The 19,775-nt window shown below is 39.5% G+C and overlaps 1 protein-coding gene across 2 annotated transcripts in view; it reads right to left on the bottom strand.

The window, feature by feature from the left end:
- ITGA8 (integrin subunit alpha 8) overlaps positions 1-19,775 on the bottom strand; it is a 176,795-nt gene that overhangs the window by 72,165 nt on the left and 84,855 nt on the right. For both annotated transcript variants that reach the window (XM_021696693.2, XM_021696694.2), the window contains 2 exons: positions 8,717-8,762; positions 6,454-6,561 (listed from right to left, as the gene is read on the bottom strand). In XM_021696693.2, coding sequence (XP_021552368.2) covers positions 6,454-6,561; positions 8,717-8,762 — 154 coding nt within the window. The remainder of the gene's footprint in view (positions 1-6,453; positions 6,562-8,716; positions 8,763-19,775) is intronic.

Here is a 19,775-nt window from a genome sequence, read left to right as displayed (position 1 = left end):
TATCTATCTATCTATCTATCTATCTATCTATCTATCTATCTATCTATCTATTGACCACAACACTAACACAATCAAGATGGGTAACATTAATACATCGGAAGGTAATACTTTAAAGTATTCCTAGAAGGTAACTGATTTAATCAATGGATTAAGTAATCAATTACTTGCTGCTTTTATTCCATAAATACATAAGAACATTGCCCCTATGTTAGGGAGGGAAGAATTAGGCATATAGGAGGGGAACAGCTAGTGGTAGAGCCCGGGGATGAGCAAGAACATGAGTCCATTTGAGGAACCCACAGAAATTCAGTTTGGTTGGAGTATTGGAGCAAGGCGGGGAAGCTCGAGGAGGCCAGGCTGGTTGGGTTGGTCTACAGGGAACAGGGCTTTGAAAGTCATGTTAAACAGTTTGGACTTCATCCTAAGAGGCACGGAGCACCATGAGATGATTAACCCGCATCTCCACTCGGCTTAGGAGGAGGAGGGAACCTGGTGGTAACTTGCTAGGTGTGGGTAAAATTTGAGGCAGAGATCCTACAGGAGGGCGGTGGGGGGGCGGGTAGAGAAAGAACGTGAGTTGCTGAGCGTGGTTGTCTCAAGCTAGGTAGGCACAATGATGTGGTGTGTAGACACAATAAAGAGAGGGCAGACATGCACAAGAGACACGTTATAGTTTTGCCTAGAACATGACCTAACTCAATCCAGAGAGACATCTGCCATGGTTTGTAGGATGACCTGCCCTGGGACCTGTTCTGTGGCCAAAGACGGAACGAGAAATGACCAGTCGTCTCTGTCTGACTTTGCAGCACGTGCTCACGTCCCTCCTGAAACATGTCAAGCCCTAAAAAGCCAGCATTCAAGAGGGGGCTTTTTCACATTTCCAAGAAAGTGAAAATATAAGAAAATACTTAAATAATGATTTAAAGACAGTCTTAATGATTTTACTAATAAGATAACTATAGTAGGATTGGAATATTTCGACAGCATTCCAAAGCTGTAAATAATCCCTAATCATACTTTAATTATGTGTCAGCTTCCTGCGTGGAATATAATGAAAATGTGTCACATCTGGGACTCATCTATCTGCCAGGACCTCAGTCAGTGTCTCCCCTCAGGTTAAATAATTTGCCACATGCCATTAAAAGCCAATAGTTTCCTGAGATGTTTCTGCTATTACAACTGCTTGTACCACTTCCCCTGAGAAATCACAAATTCCAGCCCACTTCTACTTCAATTAGAATTATTTAAGAAAGATGGAATAGTTAACCCTATCTTTAGATTCTGCAGCATATCTGGCTTTCAAAATCGAGTTTTTTTTCTGTGTCCCTCTTTTTTTGGGGGGGAGTACCTGGTTGCTTGTCAAAATCAGAGACAAAGTTCATTAACTTTTACAAGAGAAATTCCTATTTGTAATGAAATCATCAGCCTATGTAAATTAAAATAATTTTATATATGGTATTTTGTTGAACATGAATAATTCAATAGTAATAAAGTTTTTGGAAGAGAAATAAATTAAAGATCTGGAGGTGAACCTTATTTTTTCTTTGTGAGAAGGTATTTGATGGACAAACGGATTAGCAGCTGATTTATGAATGATACCAATTACACGTCAGTGTTGTTCTATATTTCTTAGTTCTCCCTCTCTGTTACCTCCCTATCATTAGCTGGATGACTGTGACTTTTTTCATACAACTTTAAAATAACTGCTATAACTTACTGAATTGTTGATAACAACACCTCAGCCTAAACCTGCCAGTTTCTAGATGTCTTTCATAGGAAAGAGTCACCGAGTCAAAACATTCCAAGCACCTTGTTCTGATGTAAAAGGAAAACCTCAAAATCTCATAGTACTGAACCAAAATATTCATTCTTTTTAAGAAAAGTTTTATTATTGGGGTGCCTGGCTGGCTCAATCTGTAGAGCATATGACTCTTGATCTTAGGGTCCTGAGTTCAAGCCCCACATTGGGTGGGGAGCCTACTTAACAAAAAAGACATAGTCCTATCAGATATCAAAAAATGTTATGAAGTTATGATAATTAAACATTATTAATAAAATTTTTATTATGAAATATAGTTGATATATAATGTTATATTTGTTTCAGGCAAATAACACAATGATTCAACAACTCTATATCTTACTCAGTGCTCACCATGGTAAGTGTAGCTACCATCTATCACCATACAAATTTAAAACAAATTTTTGACTCTATTTCCTATACTGTCTTTTTCATCACTTTTATTTATTTATTTATTTTATAACTGGAAGTCTGTACCTCTTAATCTCCTTCATCTATTTTGCCTATCTCTCTTACCCCTCCTCTCTGCCAACTACCTGTTTGTTCTCTGTATGAGTCTGTTTTTTTGTTTTGTTTTGTTTTTTAGATTCCACATATAAGTGAAATCATGATACTTGTTTTCTGTCTGACTTATAATAACTTAGCATAATATCCTCTAGGTCCATCCATGTTGTTGCAAATGGCAAAATCTCATTCGTTTTTTTTTATGGCTGAGTATTCTTCCACTGTAAATATATACACCACATTTTCCTTATCCATTCATCTATGGAGGGACACTTGGGTTGCTTCCATATCTTGGCTATTGTAAATAATGCTGCAATAAACATAGGGGTGAGTATATCTTTTCGAATTTTAGTGTTTTTGTTGAAATATTCATTCTGAATTTAGCAAAATATACATTGTACATAAACCTACACATATATTCACTATGTGTTTTATATACCAGAGAATTGGGTCCACTCACATGTCTATATCTAATTATGAAGTACCCTTGAGTTGTCAGGGAAAGCTGTGATCTAAAATTAATTAGAGTTAAGTTGCAAACTTGAATTTATGATCACACTCAATATGGTACATTAGTCTGAATAGGTCTGATTGGAAATACATTAGAAGTCAGGACGATACATGACAAATCCTCAGACACCAGCCCTGACTCAATGCACAGTTAGAATAATGATACTGTGACTTAACGGTGTGCATAGCCATGCATGATGGAAAAAGAATGAGGTGGATATGAAACAGGATTTAAAAGTACAAAGCAATTCACTTTTCTTTTTTTTTTTAAGTTTATTTATTTACTTTAAGTAATCTCTACACCCAATGTGGGGCTCAAACTCACGAGCCCAAGATTAAGAGTCGCATGCTCCTCTGACTGAGCCAGCCAGGCACCCCTCATTTTTCAGTCTAAGCACTTTAATTCGATTTCAGTGACAGCAAACATTTTGCATAAAGTTAGGCATATTGGAAAAGGTTTTCTTACATTTGAAAAGTTGTTAGTGATGGTCTTTCACATTTGTCGAAAGAAATGTTTTACTAAATACTTTTTTAATTGATTAATAACAATATTAATATTTATTGTGCCGGTTTTATTTTTATTTTTCTAATTTGGCAATGAAAGTAGCAGATATTTTATAAAACTACACAGCCGTTTGAAAGATGCAGAAATTTACACTGATGGACACGAAGAACTATTTCCCAGTTAAGCTTCACTTAAATGGTTTTCAAACATAGAATACAAGGTTATATCAAATACAGACAAAAACTCTAGGAAAGCAAATTGACAAATGCCTGTCAATCATTTTGGAAATACTGATCTAAATTCCTAAAATAAATTTAAAAACTATCGAAGAGACACACTGTAGACTGAACCAGCTGTTAACTTTCATCTTCAAGTACCCTGAGCCACCATTAGTTCCAAATTTTTGCATGTGAAGACGAAATGTTTTTCAGAGAATACATGTGATAGAATGAAATAAATAATTATGAAGACATATGTTTATTCATTTGCCCACATAACAAATTTCATCTTACCTTAATAATATGGTTTAAAGACAATAAGGAAAACCGCTCATGAAAAGAAACATTTTCTTGTAACAAAGTAATACTCTTTCCACAAAACCAAACAGACCCCGTATCTGTTAAAAATACTTAAATTTCATTAAAAAAACCCCTAAAGATTCTTAGAAAAAATGAACTAGTTTACATTGCACTTTATAGGGGTGCCTGGGGGGCTCAGTCGGTTAAGCGTCTGCCTTCGGCTTAGGTCATGATCCCTGGGTCCTGGGATCGAGTCCTTCATCGGCTCCCTGCTCCGCAGGAAGCCTACTTCTCCCTCTCCCACCCCTCTGCTTGTGTTCCCTCTCTCGCTGTGTCTCTCTCTGTCAAATAAATAAATAAAATCTTTAAAAAAATTTAAATTGCACTTTATATCAGAGCGTGCCACCCCAGATACTTGAAAGCATCCAGTGTAGGGTCCATTCAGTTGTGAACATGGGAACACCAGACTCTTTGGGGAAATACTGAAGTCTTAGCACTCTTGCCCAAGGAGCTCCCACAGTTCATTTCAGTGAATCATGCCAGGGTAACAACAGACACTGGCTCTTTCACATATTTTCTCAGATCAGGTTTTCATTATAATACGTTATGGTTTTAAACCATCTAAAAATGTGGTTAGGGCATTTCCCAGCTACTTTCAAAAACTGGTAAAGGAGAGGACACGCCTCCCAGAATTGGGGAGCGCCCAGCAAAGGACATTTTTTCAAAGATTTCTTCAGGGTCCTCCTCACACCCCCACCCCCACCCCCGACCTCCACCGTCGAAGGTTTTGACTCTGGCATGAACTCCTGTCAAAATGCCATCAACAACATGCTGAGATTGGGTGGAAATAAGTTCTCTGGGTCAACACTGGTTTGTTCTGCATTCTGACTGAACATCCTGTCTGAGTTAGACCACACCTTCTGGAAAATGAGGGCAAATCTCAAACACTCCAAGTATTTGCTGATTTTTCAGATATACCCTGTTGGCATTACCCAATATGACAGACTTCTGACCCTTGAGGACCCATGTACTGAGAAACAAAGTGGCATATTCTCAAGCTTTGTTACAACTGAATTCCATTTGTAGTTCCTTCAGATGACCAGCAAGGTTGAGAAGGGACACTTTCAAAAGGGATAGAAATCATGTTCTCCCACGGCCTACCAAAGGAACCGCAATGCTACTAATATTCGTGATAATGAGATCGGGGCCACAACAATAGAGTTGGGAGTACAAAAATTGCTATTTTTATAATGTTTGCCTTTTGTCTAATTGTGCGCCCTAAATCACAAAACGGACATGTGTTTTTAGTACAGGAAACCGAGCGATTTAACCGAAGCCTGACAATTTAAAAAAAAAAAAAGTCTGGAAAGGGGTATCCATAAGCTATGCAAATGTAAGAGTCAAGTCAAATTTTATTCTATTTTCAGTTTGGTTAATATTTGTTAGCGTGCCAAGAATCCCGCTCTCTTTTGAGCAGGAATTTCTGCAAATGTTTTTATGCTTCTCCTCTCACTTGGAGCCTATAGACTGGAGAAGTAGCCTTCAAGTAATAAGTTAACAACAAAAGATCAGCATCATGTGATAGATCCTTCTTTTTTTTGTTTCAAAAGACTAACTCTATTTTTTCTTTATCTGTATTTGTTTCTATCTCTATATATAGAAAAACACTAGTGTACATTCATGCCTCCCATTCCAGATTAGCACCACAAGAAATAGTCTAGCTTTCCTCCTTTCTGTATTTGTACCTTTCTTCTCTGACATTGAGAAATGTTGCTGCCATTATCCTCACCATATTTGCTTACATCTTCAATGTCTCTAAGTATTGTTATCTTAAAAAATTTTTTTGAGCGTAGCTGAAAAAAATGTTACATTAGCTTCAGGTGTACAATAGTGATTTGACAAGTTTATACATCATGCTATGGTCACCGCAAAGTATAGCTACCATCTGTCCCATTACATCGCTATTATAATGTCATTGACTACATTCCTCATGCTCTGCTTTTATTCCTGTTACTTACTCATTCCATAATTGGAAGCCTGTATCCCCTTCCCCCTTTTACCCATTTTGTCCAACCCCCACCCCCTCTGGCAACCATCAGTTTGTTCTCTGTATGTATAGTTCTGTTCTGCTTTTTGTTTGTTTATTCATGTTTTTTAGATTCCATTTATGAGTGGAATCATATGGTATTGGTCTTTCTCTATCTGACTTATTTCACTTAAAGTGATACCCTCTAGGTCCATTCATGCTGTCTCAAATGGGAAGATCTCATCTTTTTTTTTTATAGCTGCATAAAATTCTTGTGTGTGTGTGTGTGTGTGTGTGGAGAGAGAGAGAGCGCAACGTATTGTATATATTGTAATTTGTATATATGGTAGTATTTTATACATGTAGTAATTATCTCTCTCTCTATATATATATCTATATCACATTTTCCTTATCCATTCAGAAAGACTAAGTCTTTGTTACTTAAATTGGGTGCACAGACCCACAGCATAACACTCGACTGGAGCTTCTCAGAGGTACAAAGTCTCAGGCCCCACCCCGGAAGCCGCATTACCACAAGAGGCCCAGGTGATCTGCATCCACGTTGAGTTGGAGAAGCACTGGACTAACTCACCAGGCCACAGATGACAGAGACTCTGGAATCTGGCATGTTTTATTTTCCAGATTGATAATCATTGGGTGCAGCAAAAGTTGGGCATCCACGGTCACAACTGGTCTTGCTCTGCAGGGAGAAGACACAGGGTTATAATGAGCCACATGAGCGACACCCCACTTCCAGAGGCCGCTGCCAACATTCCCAGCCTTTGTGCCAAGAATTTGCCTCACTGCGTGAGACTTAACTCACTACCTTAAAACATATGTGGTCGCTCATGAATACAAATAAAGGATGCTATGGGTCTGTCAAGGAAAACCGCATTCACGGAGCTGCTTTATGTGTGGAGTGGGCTCCAGGTATTTTGGAGATATTGCTGTGAAGTGTGCTCTGGGATCTGCTATCTTCGTATCTGAGGAAACACATCCTTCTATACTCACTCATGCCTGTAAGTCCTTGACTTTTGCAAATTTCCTTTCATGATGGGCTGATGTTTTTTATTTTGTTGGATAATTTTCTATCCAAGCTTTGCAGATTGAGCTAAGCACATAAGGGTGGGCTGACAAGATCACTGTGTACTTCACACAGAGCCGTGGTTCTCAACCCTGACTGCATGATAGAAGCACCCAACGAGTTCCCAGAGTGGTAAAAAAAACCTCAGGGGGTCAGGGCCAGGCATCGGAATGTTAACCAAACCCTCCAGGTGGTTCTAATGTGCAGCCAGGTGTGAGGAGAGGGACTAAATGTACAGCAAACTCAATTTTCACCAAGGTGAGGATAATGAACCAAGCAAGTAACTCATGGGGGAAGGGGACTGGGCAATTTTTAAAGCTCTGTTCCAAGATAGGAGAGCTAAGAGCCAAGTCTCCAGATGACAACGTGAAATGATATTGAGTTGGGTAAGTTTTCCTCTGAGGGGAGGGAGGGCCGTGCTTTGGGATGGTGTGTGTTTAGGGCACGACTTTAAACAGTTTCATGATTACCACAACAGCCCCCCTGGGAATATTCCCGAACTCCTTTACACTATTTATCTGTGCTTTGTTACATAATTTTGTTTTTAATATTGTGTTAGCTCCAGTCCTTGAAAAAGCAGACGGTAAGACTGAGTTAGACATGCAAGACAATCACTGGGGCAAATACCTATGAGGGAAAAAAAAGGCGGGAGGGAGGAGGCTGGCAGCCAGCTGTCAGACTGTGATGGAGGTCTGGTCCCTGTGAAGGAGTGAGGGAAGGAATGAGGACTGGGTGGTGGATTTAGACCTTAGCAACTAGCCCATGAGTTCATCAGCCCTGAGTGGGGCATTGTCATGGCCCCCGTAAGCACAGCCCCATCCTTTAGGTACCTGAGCTTTCCAATCATCTGATTCTCTATAACCCAAAGTGGTGAGTGGTGGGTATACATCAGTCTATGAGTATGTCTTGGAACTGATGGAGAAAATCTCACTTACTTGAGGAGACCTAACTTTAGAATCGCACTGGGGGTTGGGCTAGGTTAGTATTATGTGCCCAGAACATGTGGGGCTGCTCTCTGCCTTTTGTTTTGATATCCTGATCTAATGTCTTGAATTCCTATAAAACTTTTTTTTTAAGAAGAAAAAAGAATCTAAAATTTTTGAGCACCATTGTCTACCAGTAACTTACTATTCTGTGTACTTTACCTGCAGATTCCCACTTAATCCTCTTCACAAAAATAAACTTCTAAAGCAACTATTGTTATCCCTCTTTAACAGACAGAAAAATCAGAGGCTCAGAAAGTTGTAGGAACTTGCCCAAGACTACACATGAGTGAGTGTGTAGAATGGCTAGGCTTTTGAATCTAGACCTGTCAGATTTGAACTTTTGTTCAATACTTGCTTTTGGAGTATTATTTTGGTACATTTCATTCCCTAACTTAGTCTCCACACCTGATTTATATAAACCTCCTCCCACTGGTACCCCTTCTCTATAAACACGTTTTAATGCATTTCCAAGGCAAGGAGAAGAATTCAGACATAGAAACATCTAAAGAATGCATCATTTTATAAGTTCTGCTAAGATTCATATCTTCATTTAACATTACGTTGGCAGGGGCTGGAAGTTTGGTCATGAGGTATGAGATTAAAAAGACAGAGAGATGAAAGAAAGGAGAACAGTAGAGAGCAAAACTTCCTCCAAACTTTAAAAGGAGCATCTAAATGTTCTCCAAAATAAATAGTTGGGATATACTCTTGAAGGCGAAACTAGCAGCAAAAAGGAAATGCACTTGAAACAATTAGAGGACATTTGCATACCACAAACCACGTACCTGTAAACAGCTACTTTTCCTGTTCCGAATGCACCTACAATTAAATCTAAAAAAAGACAAAAACTCAAAACACATGCACACATTTTATAGAAACAATCTAAGCTCATATTCATAAATAGCATATAGCGCATCCTGAAATGCTGATTGTAGAGTGAGGCTCATCCAGTAAGAGCAGTAAATTGCACCTTCCTTAAGACATTCTGGAAAGGATGTTGGAAATTCATTGTAACTCAGTAGGACACACAAACCAGTAGATCTCAATCCCTTCTGGACTCATGAATGCCAGCTTTCTAGAAATGCTTTAAAAATGCATCATAATGCCATTTCTCCTATCCTCCAGACTGAAGGCCTACATCTTAAGGAAAGTGAAAGGGAAAAACCATGTGCTTTAGTGCCTGTATGTACTGGGCATGTTACACACCTTGTTTTCCCTTTCCCTCCAGCAATGACCCTGCGAAGCTGGTCTTATTATTTATTACGAAATGGGACATTTTGACTGTCCATCCTTTTGACACAACCATTTGCTCTTTATGAATAGTGTGGATGGTGAGTATCCTCTTGGCAAAGGGATTAGTAGTTTATGAACTAATTAATGTGTCATTTTAATGATCTTCAGTAACAACAACAACAACAATAATAATAAATAGCACATGTTGAACACTTGCTCTAGGCCGGGAATTCTTTTGAAGGGTTGACCTTAATTATTCCTAATAAGAAGCTAGGAAGTCTCTATTATTTGCACAGTTCTGCAGGTGGCTAAATGGAGGCTTAAGAAGGCGAACCTATAAATTCACTGAAGTCCACACTAGGTGAGAGGTGGGGCTGGTCTATGGCAGTGCTGGGTAACAGAACAATCCTAGGCTGTCTGAGGGGTAACACTCACACTGATTGCAGTGCTTGGCTAAAACACAGGTAAAGCGGTCTGTTTTCCTAAATCTAATGTATAATGATTCCTCTTGGTAGATGCAACCAAACCAACATACAGATGACAATGGCTGAAACTGTAGAATAAAATTTAGGTGTTGATGTGAGAAAACTGGACCCGGTAGAAATAAGGGCCACAGAAGAAAACTTACACAGTTGAGACCATAAGTGGTTAATCCTAGGAGAGCAGAAATGAAAATGAAAAAAAAAAAAAAAAAAGAGGGGCACTTCTCTGGCCAGTCCATATGGAAAACCAATCAAGGAATTAAATTGGTCTAATGGAGTCTGCACAGGAAAATGATTTGTAGCCACGTTCCCTCGGCACTCACCTTCCCTGGACGTAGGAGCAGCATTGGACTGCAAGCATGATTCCCCCTGGAGGCCGGAAGTGCCCCTGGCCTGAGCCCTCAGCTAATGATGGATGGAAACAGGCGATGACCAGGAACGGCCGCTTCCTTACCCCTCCAGTGGGATAACTCTGGAGGCATGTTCTTCCCTGTCTCCCACATGTCCCCAGCTCCCGCTACGCACTGTGTCAACCTGCTTCGCACCCATCTTCCTTCCCATGGCCTTCGTCCTCCTCCCTTAGCAATGTTTCTTCGGACCATTTCTCACATGACCCGCTTGTTTTCTAATCCTTGTCTTAATGTCTGTGCTGGAAGAACCCAACTTAAAACAACAATAGTTCTTACTAAAAATGTTTGTTTTTCAAAGAAAGGGACTTCAACATGTTCCAGGTTAAAACCACAGTTGAGATGTCTCATGTTTTATAGATACAGAGTCAGATTCGGGTCATAGGTTCGAGACTGGACTCCCAAACTCCGTATCTAAAAAAGTGCATATGTGAATGTTCAAAGAAGTCAAATGCAGTTCATTTTGAAGAATTCTTTATTCGTGAGATTAAAAGACACAGTAAGAAAAAAGACAATGTGACCAGCTATGACTTATGGCATAAAGTCTTTTCCAAAGGGTCAAGTCTTTGAAGCCAGAAGCCAAAGTTTAGGAGTCTACCAATTTTTAAAATTGTATCAGAGTTTGAACTTTTTCGAATATTTTCACATTTATTTTTTCCTGTTACATTCGTCTCTTCCAGCATATCCGTGCATTTTTGCTATGTCAGGGGAAGAAGAGCTACTGATTTGAGGAAATGTGAACTCTGTTCTCCCTGTGTACCATGCTCTCCAGGAGCTACACAGAACACCGGTGGCCCTCAGCCTGACCCCTATCTATTGACCTGACACCAGACAAGAGAGTTCTATTATGAAAACTGATTCCAGAGGAATTATGTGCTTTGTTTTTGGCTCCAAATATGGTGAAATATTAATATACCAAGATTAGATACTTTATAAAAGATGAGTTTTAAGAATGGACTCCTCTGGAAATGGCCAAGAAAACAAGACTGTGAGCTCTTCCAGGGCAGGAATCTTTCTTTGGGCTCACATATCACAACTACTTCATGGAATGGTACAGGGTGAAATAAATGAAGGAAGAAAGAAAAAAATCTTTGCATCCGCAGTACCAGGCACTGGGCCAGATTGGGAACAGAGGCTTTATAAATACTTGAAATAAGAGAATAAGTAATAATGAGATAATGTACTAAAGATGAGTAAGGTGAAGAAAATGGGACAGTTGTTAAGACAGGCTCATGGAGGGGCGCCTGGTTGGCTCAGTTGGTTGAGCGACTGCCTTCGGCTCAGGTCATGATCCCGGAGTCCCAGGATCGAGTCCCGCATCGGACTCCCTGCCCCGCGGGGAGTCTGCTTCTCCCTCTGACCCTCCCCCATCTCATGCTCTCTCTCTCTATCTCATTCTCTCTCTCAAATAAATAAAATCTTAAAAAAAAAAAAAGACAGGCTCATGGAAACCACAGTTAAATTCTGCTGGATTTCTGCATATGTGAGTGTGCACGGATGCATGCACACACACACACACACACACACACAGAAGCTCCAGATTCTAGAAAATTCCAGAAAGAAGTATAGAAGCTGCATCACAACTCAGTCATCATTGTAGACAAAAAGATGAGAGACACCCCCCGACGGTAATGAGCAAGAGGCCTTTTCCTTTAGAAACTTTGATTCCTATGCCTCAGGGTTGGAATTTTACTTCTCTGGAAAAATAAAGTAACTGGCAAAAAAGGCCACAATTTTCTTCATGAGACTGTGGCCACAGTTATTCAGAGGCCAACAAAACAGTTATCTACCAGGAAAGTATGTTTGCATTTGGAGACACCACCTTGGTATTGTGCCTGCTGGAGAAGGCCAGAAACATTTATGCTCAGGACCTTAAACTTCTGGGATCTCTCTAAGGGGGAGAATTGATCTGCCAATTTGTGTTCCTAACCGATTTGCCCCTTCAAAATAGATGATTTGTTTTAATAAGTACTATGTGGTTTCCATATATATATATATATATATATATATATATATATATATACATACACACACACACACATAGTTATATGATCCTTATATATACATACATATATATTGATGTTTGTGTATGTATATATACACAGATATGTATGTCTATCCACATATACATGTCTGTACAGATAGACATGTATATATATTCATGTATATATGCACATACACACTACTTTTTGAATCTTACATAATTCCGTCATGCTTAGGAATTTAAAGGATAATCTGAAGAGAAAGTAATTTTGGTACTGATACTTGGGTTTCGTAACTCTGCAAACTTTCTTTCTTGCTTTGAGATAACAGGTCTTATACCATTATCTAATGTTTATTTTCCTTTCTTCTAGAAACTTCTTAAGGGCAGGTTCTGAAAACAAACAAAAAATTTTGCCTTTATATAAGACACAGCTATTTTTTTTTCTTGAAGAAATAACTGGTGACTAAAATCCGTTCTTTCCCCTTAATCTAAAATTATTCCCAAAATGCTGGAGCCCTTTGTTATCACCTCACTTTGCCTGGGAAACAGTTTATTTTCCTTTTGGCCTTTGATGAAACAACTGCATACTTTTAAGGATTCAAAAAGGGGAACATTAGCATGAATGCAGGCTCAGTTAGCAGGAAAAAATAACCCTAAAAATGTGAGGTCATAGGATATGTATTACACCTCTGTTCTGTATTCTATTTCTCCAAAATTATTATTATTAAACGAGAAAGAAGAAAAGAGCCAAACTTTTAAAGTGGTACTTGGACTATAGAGGATGATTTTATTAACCTAGGAAGGAAATTTTAGAGTTGGAAGAAGTTCTATGTGAAAACAGCTTTGTTTTGAGTGTGGGTGTAGGTGGGCAGGAGGGAGTGGAAACTTTCTAGGGGTGGGGGGACAGGGGCCGATGGGAGGGGAGACAGCAGGAAGAGCGGCTACAGTAATGCGTTAAAGGATCACTCAGAATCCTTTAGTAGAAGTCCCTTTGGCCATCCAAGCGTCTACATTTCACAAGATGTGAGCCTTCTTACTTTTTCTTCCTACTCTCTTGTCTTGTTGAGAAATGTACTAATGCTTATGTCTGTGGCCAAAGATGCCATCAGAGCCCTCCTTTTATATTTTGGAATTAAGAAACATTTACTGTTTTAGAATAATCCTAGACAATGAGAATTGCCATAAGGAACTTCCAAACAATTGAGAAATATGGTAACGTACAGCTAACAGTTGTATAAAAAGATTACAATGACTCCAGACAGAAGGCCTCCTTAAACGTGACCAAAACAATGTGGAAATCACAAAGGAATTTTAAAGTGTAAATTCTTTTGCAAAAAGTCAAAGCAGGGTCCAAAGAGAAATGAAAGAGGAACAGGGGAAGATGTTTATAATGTATATGCCTGATCAAATGTGAGTATTTTTCAATGCTTACAAGAATGTCTGGTACATAGTAAAAAAAAATAAATATTAATTATTATTAACCCTAATTCATACTGAACCCACACAAATTAATAATAAAACTATAAACATTCTAATAAAAAGGTTGTAAAGAGGCAATTTACATAAAAATAAATAGCCATGACCAATAAATATATAAAAAGATGTTCAGCCTCATTAGTCAGCAAAGAAATCCAAATGAAAGGAACAATTAGATATCATTTTTGACCTTTCCATTGGAAGAGATGAAGGATTCGTGGCAGGCAGTGTTGGGTGGAGAGCAGAGGACTGAGAACTCAGGCTGTCTGTGAGAGGGGCGGTAAATGGGCATGATTTTCTTGGAAGGCAGTTTGCCAATTGGTCTGACAAAGCAAACTTTTTGCCCTGGCATTTGCACTTCTAGGAATTTGTCCTGAGGCTCTATTGGATAATTGTGCAGACATGTGTCAGACAAAAGCTAACTTTCTAAGCACTTTGAATATACGAATTCCTTAGTTATAATAATCCCAGGAGGTGCACACTTTAATTATTCCCATTTAAAAATGAGGAAAATGAGATACAGAGAAGCGAACTAGAGTAAGGGACAAGGCCAAGTTTAAGCCCAGGCAGTCTGGCTGCAGAGCCAACACGCTTTCCTATTTTACCATGCTGCTTCCCAGAAGCACATCTCCAGGCCATTTTTTCTCTCTTTAAAATTTTTAAAAATTAAGTATATTATACATACAGTAAATTGCATCCTTTTTAGTGTCCTCTTCTAAGAGCTTTGATCAATGCATCCAGTCATATAACCACCACCACGATCAAGAACAGTTCCATCATCCTAAAATGTCATCTATGCTGCCTGTCATTGAACCTGCCCCACCCCTAGCCCTGGCATCCACGAATCTGTTTTCCAGAATGGCAGGGAAATGGAAGCACACCGTATGTAGCCTTTTGGGACTGGCTTCCTTCACAATCAGCCCAGCGCATCTGAGAATCATCCACCATGTTGGGTGTGTCATGAGTTCACTCCTTTTCTTCCCGAGCAGGGTTCCACTGTGTGTATGGCCCACAGTCTGTCCATTCCGTTTCTGGCTAGCGGTCACTTGAGTTGTGTCCGGTTTGGGGAAAGTCACTAGAACCACGCGTGTACAGTTATTTTGTGTATCTACAGGCCGAGTTTGATTTGTAAATTCTCTTGTTGAATCTCTCTAACATCTTTGAAACGCTCTTTTAAAGCAGTGTTTGATTTCAAGTGGAAAATTACGGAATGGAGGGTAAAAAAATTGGGAATTCTAAATTCCAGTTCACTTTGCCGTTGGTTTCCTAATGACTCTGGACAAGTCGCTATTCTCTGCCAAATGTCTGGTGAAATCTTCAAGGTTCTCGTCGTTCAAGAAAGCCACGAGCTTTGCAGGACTGGTTGGGGCTGAACAATTTGCCCTGTTTGCCCTGTTCTGGCCCAGGACTCCCCCGTGCCTGTTAGTCAGCCTTGCTTCTGCAGAGTTCACCTCTCCTCTTGCCCCCATGATGGGACGGCCAGTTTCTGGCTTTCTCCCTGGCTTACCCAGACTTGGGCCTCAGGCCTGCTTACCCAGACTTGGGCCTCAGGCCTGCTTACCTCCATGACTCAGCTGCCTGAACTCATGATCCAAAGACTTCTGGCTCTTGTCCTAATGTTACTGATGCTCACAGTTCACAGTATCCCCTCCAGGCCCTTCTCCTCACCGTCCAGGCACCATCTCTGCTCCCCACAGCGTAGAAGTGTTTTTAAGACAAATGGTGGTCATCCAGCAGAATTGTTCACCTGGACCCACCTGGGCTCTGTTCATTTTCCTACAGGGATGCTCTTCAGAGAAATGGTGGGATTAAAGATGATGTATAAAATGATGGGGTTAAAGGTGGTGAGTAGATATGGCAATGTTGACTTGTAAGTAGGTTATGAAATTGGCTTAAGTGTTTGGCAACGGAGAAACAGCTCATGTCTGTGGGAAGCAGGCATTTAGATAAGTCCTCCTTGAGTTTGGCAAATGCATTAATCTAAAAATAGACAGAGGCTGCCTTTCTTCCTTGCTTTTTTATTGCAACATGCAAAATATTACTGAGAGGAAGGTTATGAGTTGAGGAAGAAATGCTTGAAAAAAAAAATGCATGGTTTTATCCCAGAAAGTAATAATCCTAACAATCTGTCTGAAATGCTTCCAAATGAACTCTGAAGAAAAACATTTATGAGTTGGAATGCAGTATTAGGTTGCAACATTCTAATTTACTGAGAGTTTATTTTCCTTTTTAAAAAAATCCCACACAAAATAAGAGTGAAATATCAAATGGTGAGTCTGCCGCCTTAGGAAAACAGTTTTCCAAACGTTATTGGCGTCCTGCGGCTGCAAGAATCAGCTTTTTCCCTCGGCTATTGCTTAATGCTTTACTCGTTGCATTCTGTGTCACCGAATTAAAGGCATTTCACTTTATCCTTGGCGTGGCCACACTTCCAATAAGTGTGCTGTCTAGTCAGTTGCTCAAAGTCTTGGAGAAAAGTATGTTTGTTTAGGAACAGTCCCATTTAGAAGTGGCTGCCTAGTGGGTGTACCACTTGAATCGAGCTTCCCATGATCCCAGGAGAAGATATCAGGTTATTTTAAAGGGCATCATCATCTCTGCTTACATTTCCATTCTCATTCTGCACAGGAGTAAAATAGTTTACTGGATTTAAGTAGAGCTGGAAGAGAGTGGCCAGGTAAAAAGAGAGGAGAACAACAGTTTACCTGCCAAGGTGTGTGGCTGTGAGGAAATCAGTTCGTTCGTTCATTCATTCATTCACTCATTCATTTGCATTTATTTAGTCAACACATATTTACTAGGTGCCTTCAGTCCCACCCACTGCTTTGGGCACAAGCGATTCCATAGTGAGCAAAAGCAAATTCAGTGCTTGCCCTCACCTAATATAGTGTCCAGCCTAGTGGGGTGAAATAGATGTTTATCAAATAATCACACAAATGTGTAATTTCAATCTCAGATAAGTGTTTTTAGAGAAAGGACAACAGTCAGGGAAGACTTCCTAAGGAAGCGACATTTGGACGGAGTTCATAAGTGGGAAGTGAACTCCCGGGAAAATGTCCAGGGTGTACAAAGACAGAAGGGATGCTTCAAGGGGACTGCTCTAAAATATGGCTTTTAAATCACATATTAATGCATTAAAAATGACTTATAGAAAGCACATGCAGTGGGAGGTCAAGAAATAATGCAAGAGGTTCTAAGTCCAGGAGAACATCCTCCCACTCCTCCACATCCTGTCCCCTCCACCCATAAAAGGGACCATGGCAAGGCATCAAGTTTTTATTAACTATATCTTTATAAGTAAGATCAAGTATAAATGATATCCTGTCATATTTATTGTTGCCTGGGGTTTCATAAAGAAGCAAGGTTCTATGATTGAGTGTTTAAAAGGGAGTTAGTTCAAAGTTAAACTGACAGACTTCCGTTTCTGGTCCAGTGCAGGAGAAGCTTGGAAGTCACCACTCCATCTTAACAACAACTAAAAAGCTGAACAAACTGAAAAAAACCAACAACCCTTCTTAGATCCCTAAGAGAAGTGAGGTCACAGGGCAAGCTGCGGCTCCAAATTGGAGGAACTGACAGGCAAATACAGTGAGCCATTTTACTGGGGCAGCAACCTCCATGGGAGCCAGTGCTGGGATGCAGAAACCTGAACAGTAGTTGATGAATTGCTGGAGGCTCAGTGTGGACGACTCTGGGGATTAAAAACTCCACGGGGATCCAGCCATGGGGGTGGGGTGGGGGGCGGTCGGGGGGGCGGGAATTGGGGGAAGGCATGCTTTTGTGAGTTTTACCTCCTGGGTGTCTACCAGGTTCTAACTGACCCGGGGGAAGAGAAATACTGACTCCAGCCCACTCTTGACATCCAGTCCAACATAAAGAGGGGGACTAAGAAGCATGTATAAAGTTCACGGTCCAGAGGCATAGGCCCACTAAAAGACTGAGACCTACTCATAAGATTACAAAACACCTCCCCTCCCCCAGCACCTACCACCACATTGTGAAGGCCTATTTATAGCAGTTCCTTTTATTCAGTATATCATGCCCAGTTATCATAATGTTACAGGGTGTAACTAAAAGGCCAAAAATATATAGTGGGAAGAGAGAGAGCAAGCATTAGGACCAGACTCAGACATGGCAGGGATGTTGGAATTACCAGACTTGGAATTTAAAATAGCTATGATTAATATGCTAAGGGCTCTAATGGATAAAATAGATAGCATACAAGGACGGATGCTCAAGGTAAGCAGAAAGAGGGACATTCTAAGAACCAAAAAGAAATGATACAGATCAGAAACACTGTAACAGAAATGAAGAGTATCTCTGATGGACTTATTAGTAACCAGCACACAGCCGCGGAAAGATATCTGAGCTAGAGTGCCTATTGGTAAAAACCTCCCAAACTGAAAAGCGAAGAGAAAGAAGACTGGAAAAAACAGAACAGAATATCCAAGGACTGTGGTACAACTACAGAAGGTACAGAGAGAAAAAACAAAAGAAAAAGAAGGAAAATAAGAAATTCTGAAAGAAGCCAGAGGGGAAAAATACCTTACTTAAGGAGGAGAAAAGATAGCATTACATCCAACTTTTCTCTAAAACCATGCAAACAAGAAGAGAATGAGGTAAAATACTTGAAATGTTAAGAGAAAAAACCCTGGATTTTTTTTTACCCTGCAAAATTACCCTTCAAAACTGAAGGAAAAACAAAGGCCTTCTCAGGCAAACAGAAATTGAGGGAATTTACTGACAACAGTACTACTTCAAAATATGTTAAAAAGAAGTTCTTTAGAGAGGAGGAAATGATGTAAGTCAGAAACTTGGATCTACATAAAGAAATGAAGTGGTGGAGAAGGAATAAGTTAAAGTAAAATAAAAAATCTTACTTTTCTTATCCTAAATTGATCTAACATGTAACAGCAAAATAATAGCACCACTGTATTTGTATATATATAACTTACACTTAGTATGTATGTATATTTTATTTACACATAGTGTGTGTCTATCATATAAATATATGGCAGCATTGATAGAAGGAATAGAGAGGAAGAATTGGGAGCATTTTGTTATTTATAAGGTACCCACACTACATGTGAAGTACTACAGTGTTATTTGACAGTGGGCTTGGATTAGTTATAAAAGTATTTTGCAAACCCTGGAGCAACCACTTAATAAAAGTTAAAAAGAAGTATATTCTAAGAAAGGAGAAAAAAATGGAATCATATAAAATGCTCAGTTAAAACTACAAAATGCAGAAAAAGAGTGAAAGACAAAAATAATAAAGAACAAAGGCAACAGTGGAAAGTACTAACAAATATAGTATAACTTAATCTAATTATATCAATAATGACTTTGAACTTCAATGGTCTAAATACACCAATTAAAACACAGATATTGTCAGAGGGGATCAAAAAACAAGACCTAACTATATGTGGTTTATAAGACACACACTTCAAATATAAAGATGCATGTAGAATAAAAGTAAGTGGATGGAGAAAGATACCATGGTAATAGTAATCAAAAGGAAGCAGGAGTAGCTATATTAATTTCAGACATAGTAGACTTCAAACTAAGCAAAGTTATTAGAAATAAAGAGGGGCATTACATAATAATAAGGGAGCCAATTCTCCAAGAAGACATAATGATCCTTTTTTTAAAAAATTATTAACATATAATGTATTATTTGTTTCAGGGGTACAGGTCTGTGATTCATCAGTCTTACACAATTCACAGCGCTCACCATAGCACATACCCTCCCCAATGTCCATCACCCAGCCATCCCATCCCTCCCACCCCCCTCCACTCCAGCAACCCTCAGATTATTTCCTGAGATTGAGTCTCTTATGGTTTGTCTCCCTCTCTGGTTTTGTCTTCTTTCATTTTTCCCTCCCTTCCCCTATGATCCTCTGTCTTGTTTCTCAAATTCCTCATATCAGTGAGATCATATGATAATTGTTTTTCTCTGATTGACTTATTTCGTTTAGCATAATACCTTCTAGTTCCATCCACGTCATTGCAAATGGCAAGATTTCATTTTTTTGATGGCTGCATAATATTCTAGTGTGTGTATTCTAGTGTGTGTGTGTGTGTGTGTGTGTGTGTGTGTGTGTATACCACATCTTCTTTATCCATTCATCTGTTGATGGACATCTAGGCTCTTTCCATAGTTTGGCTATTGTGGACATTGCTGCTATAAACATTGGGGTGCACGTGCCCCTTCGGATCACTACATTTGTATCTTTGGGATAAATACCCAGTAGTGCAATTG

The sequence above is a fragment of the Neomonachus schauinslandi genome, chromosome 5, assembly GCF_002201575.2.
Source record: "Neomonachus schauinslandi chromosome 5, ASM220157v2, whole genome shotgun sequence".
Taxonomy (NCBI): domain Eukaryota; kingdom Metazoa; phylum Chordata; class Mammalia; order Carnivora; family Phocidae; genus Neomonachus; species Neomonachus schauinslandi.
The sequence above is the reverse complement of the archived record's forward strand: the minus strand, read 5'-3'. Positions and strand labels throughout refer to the sequence as shown.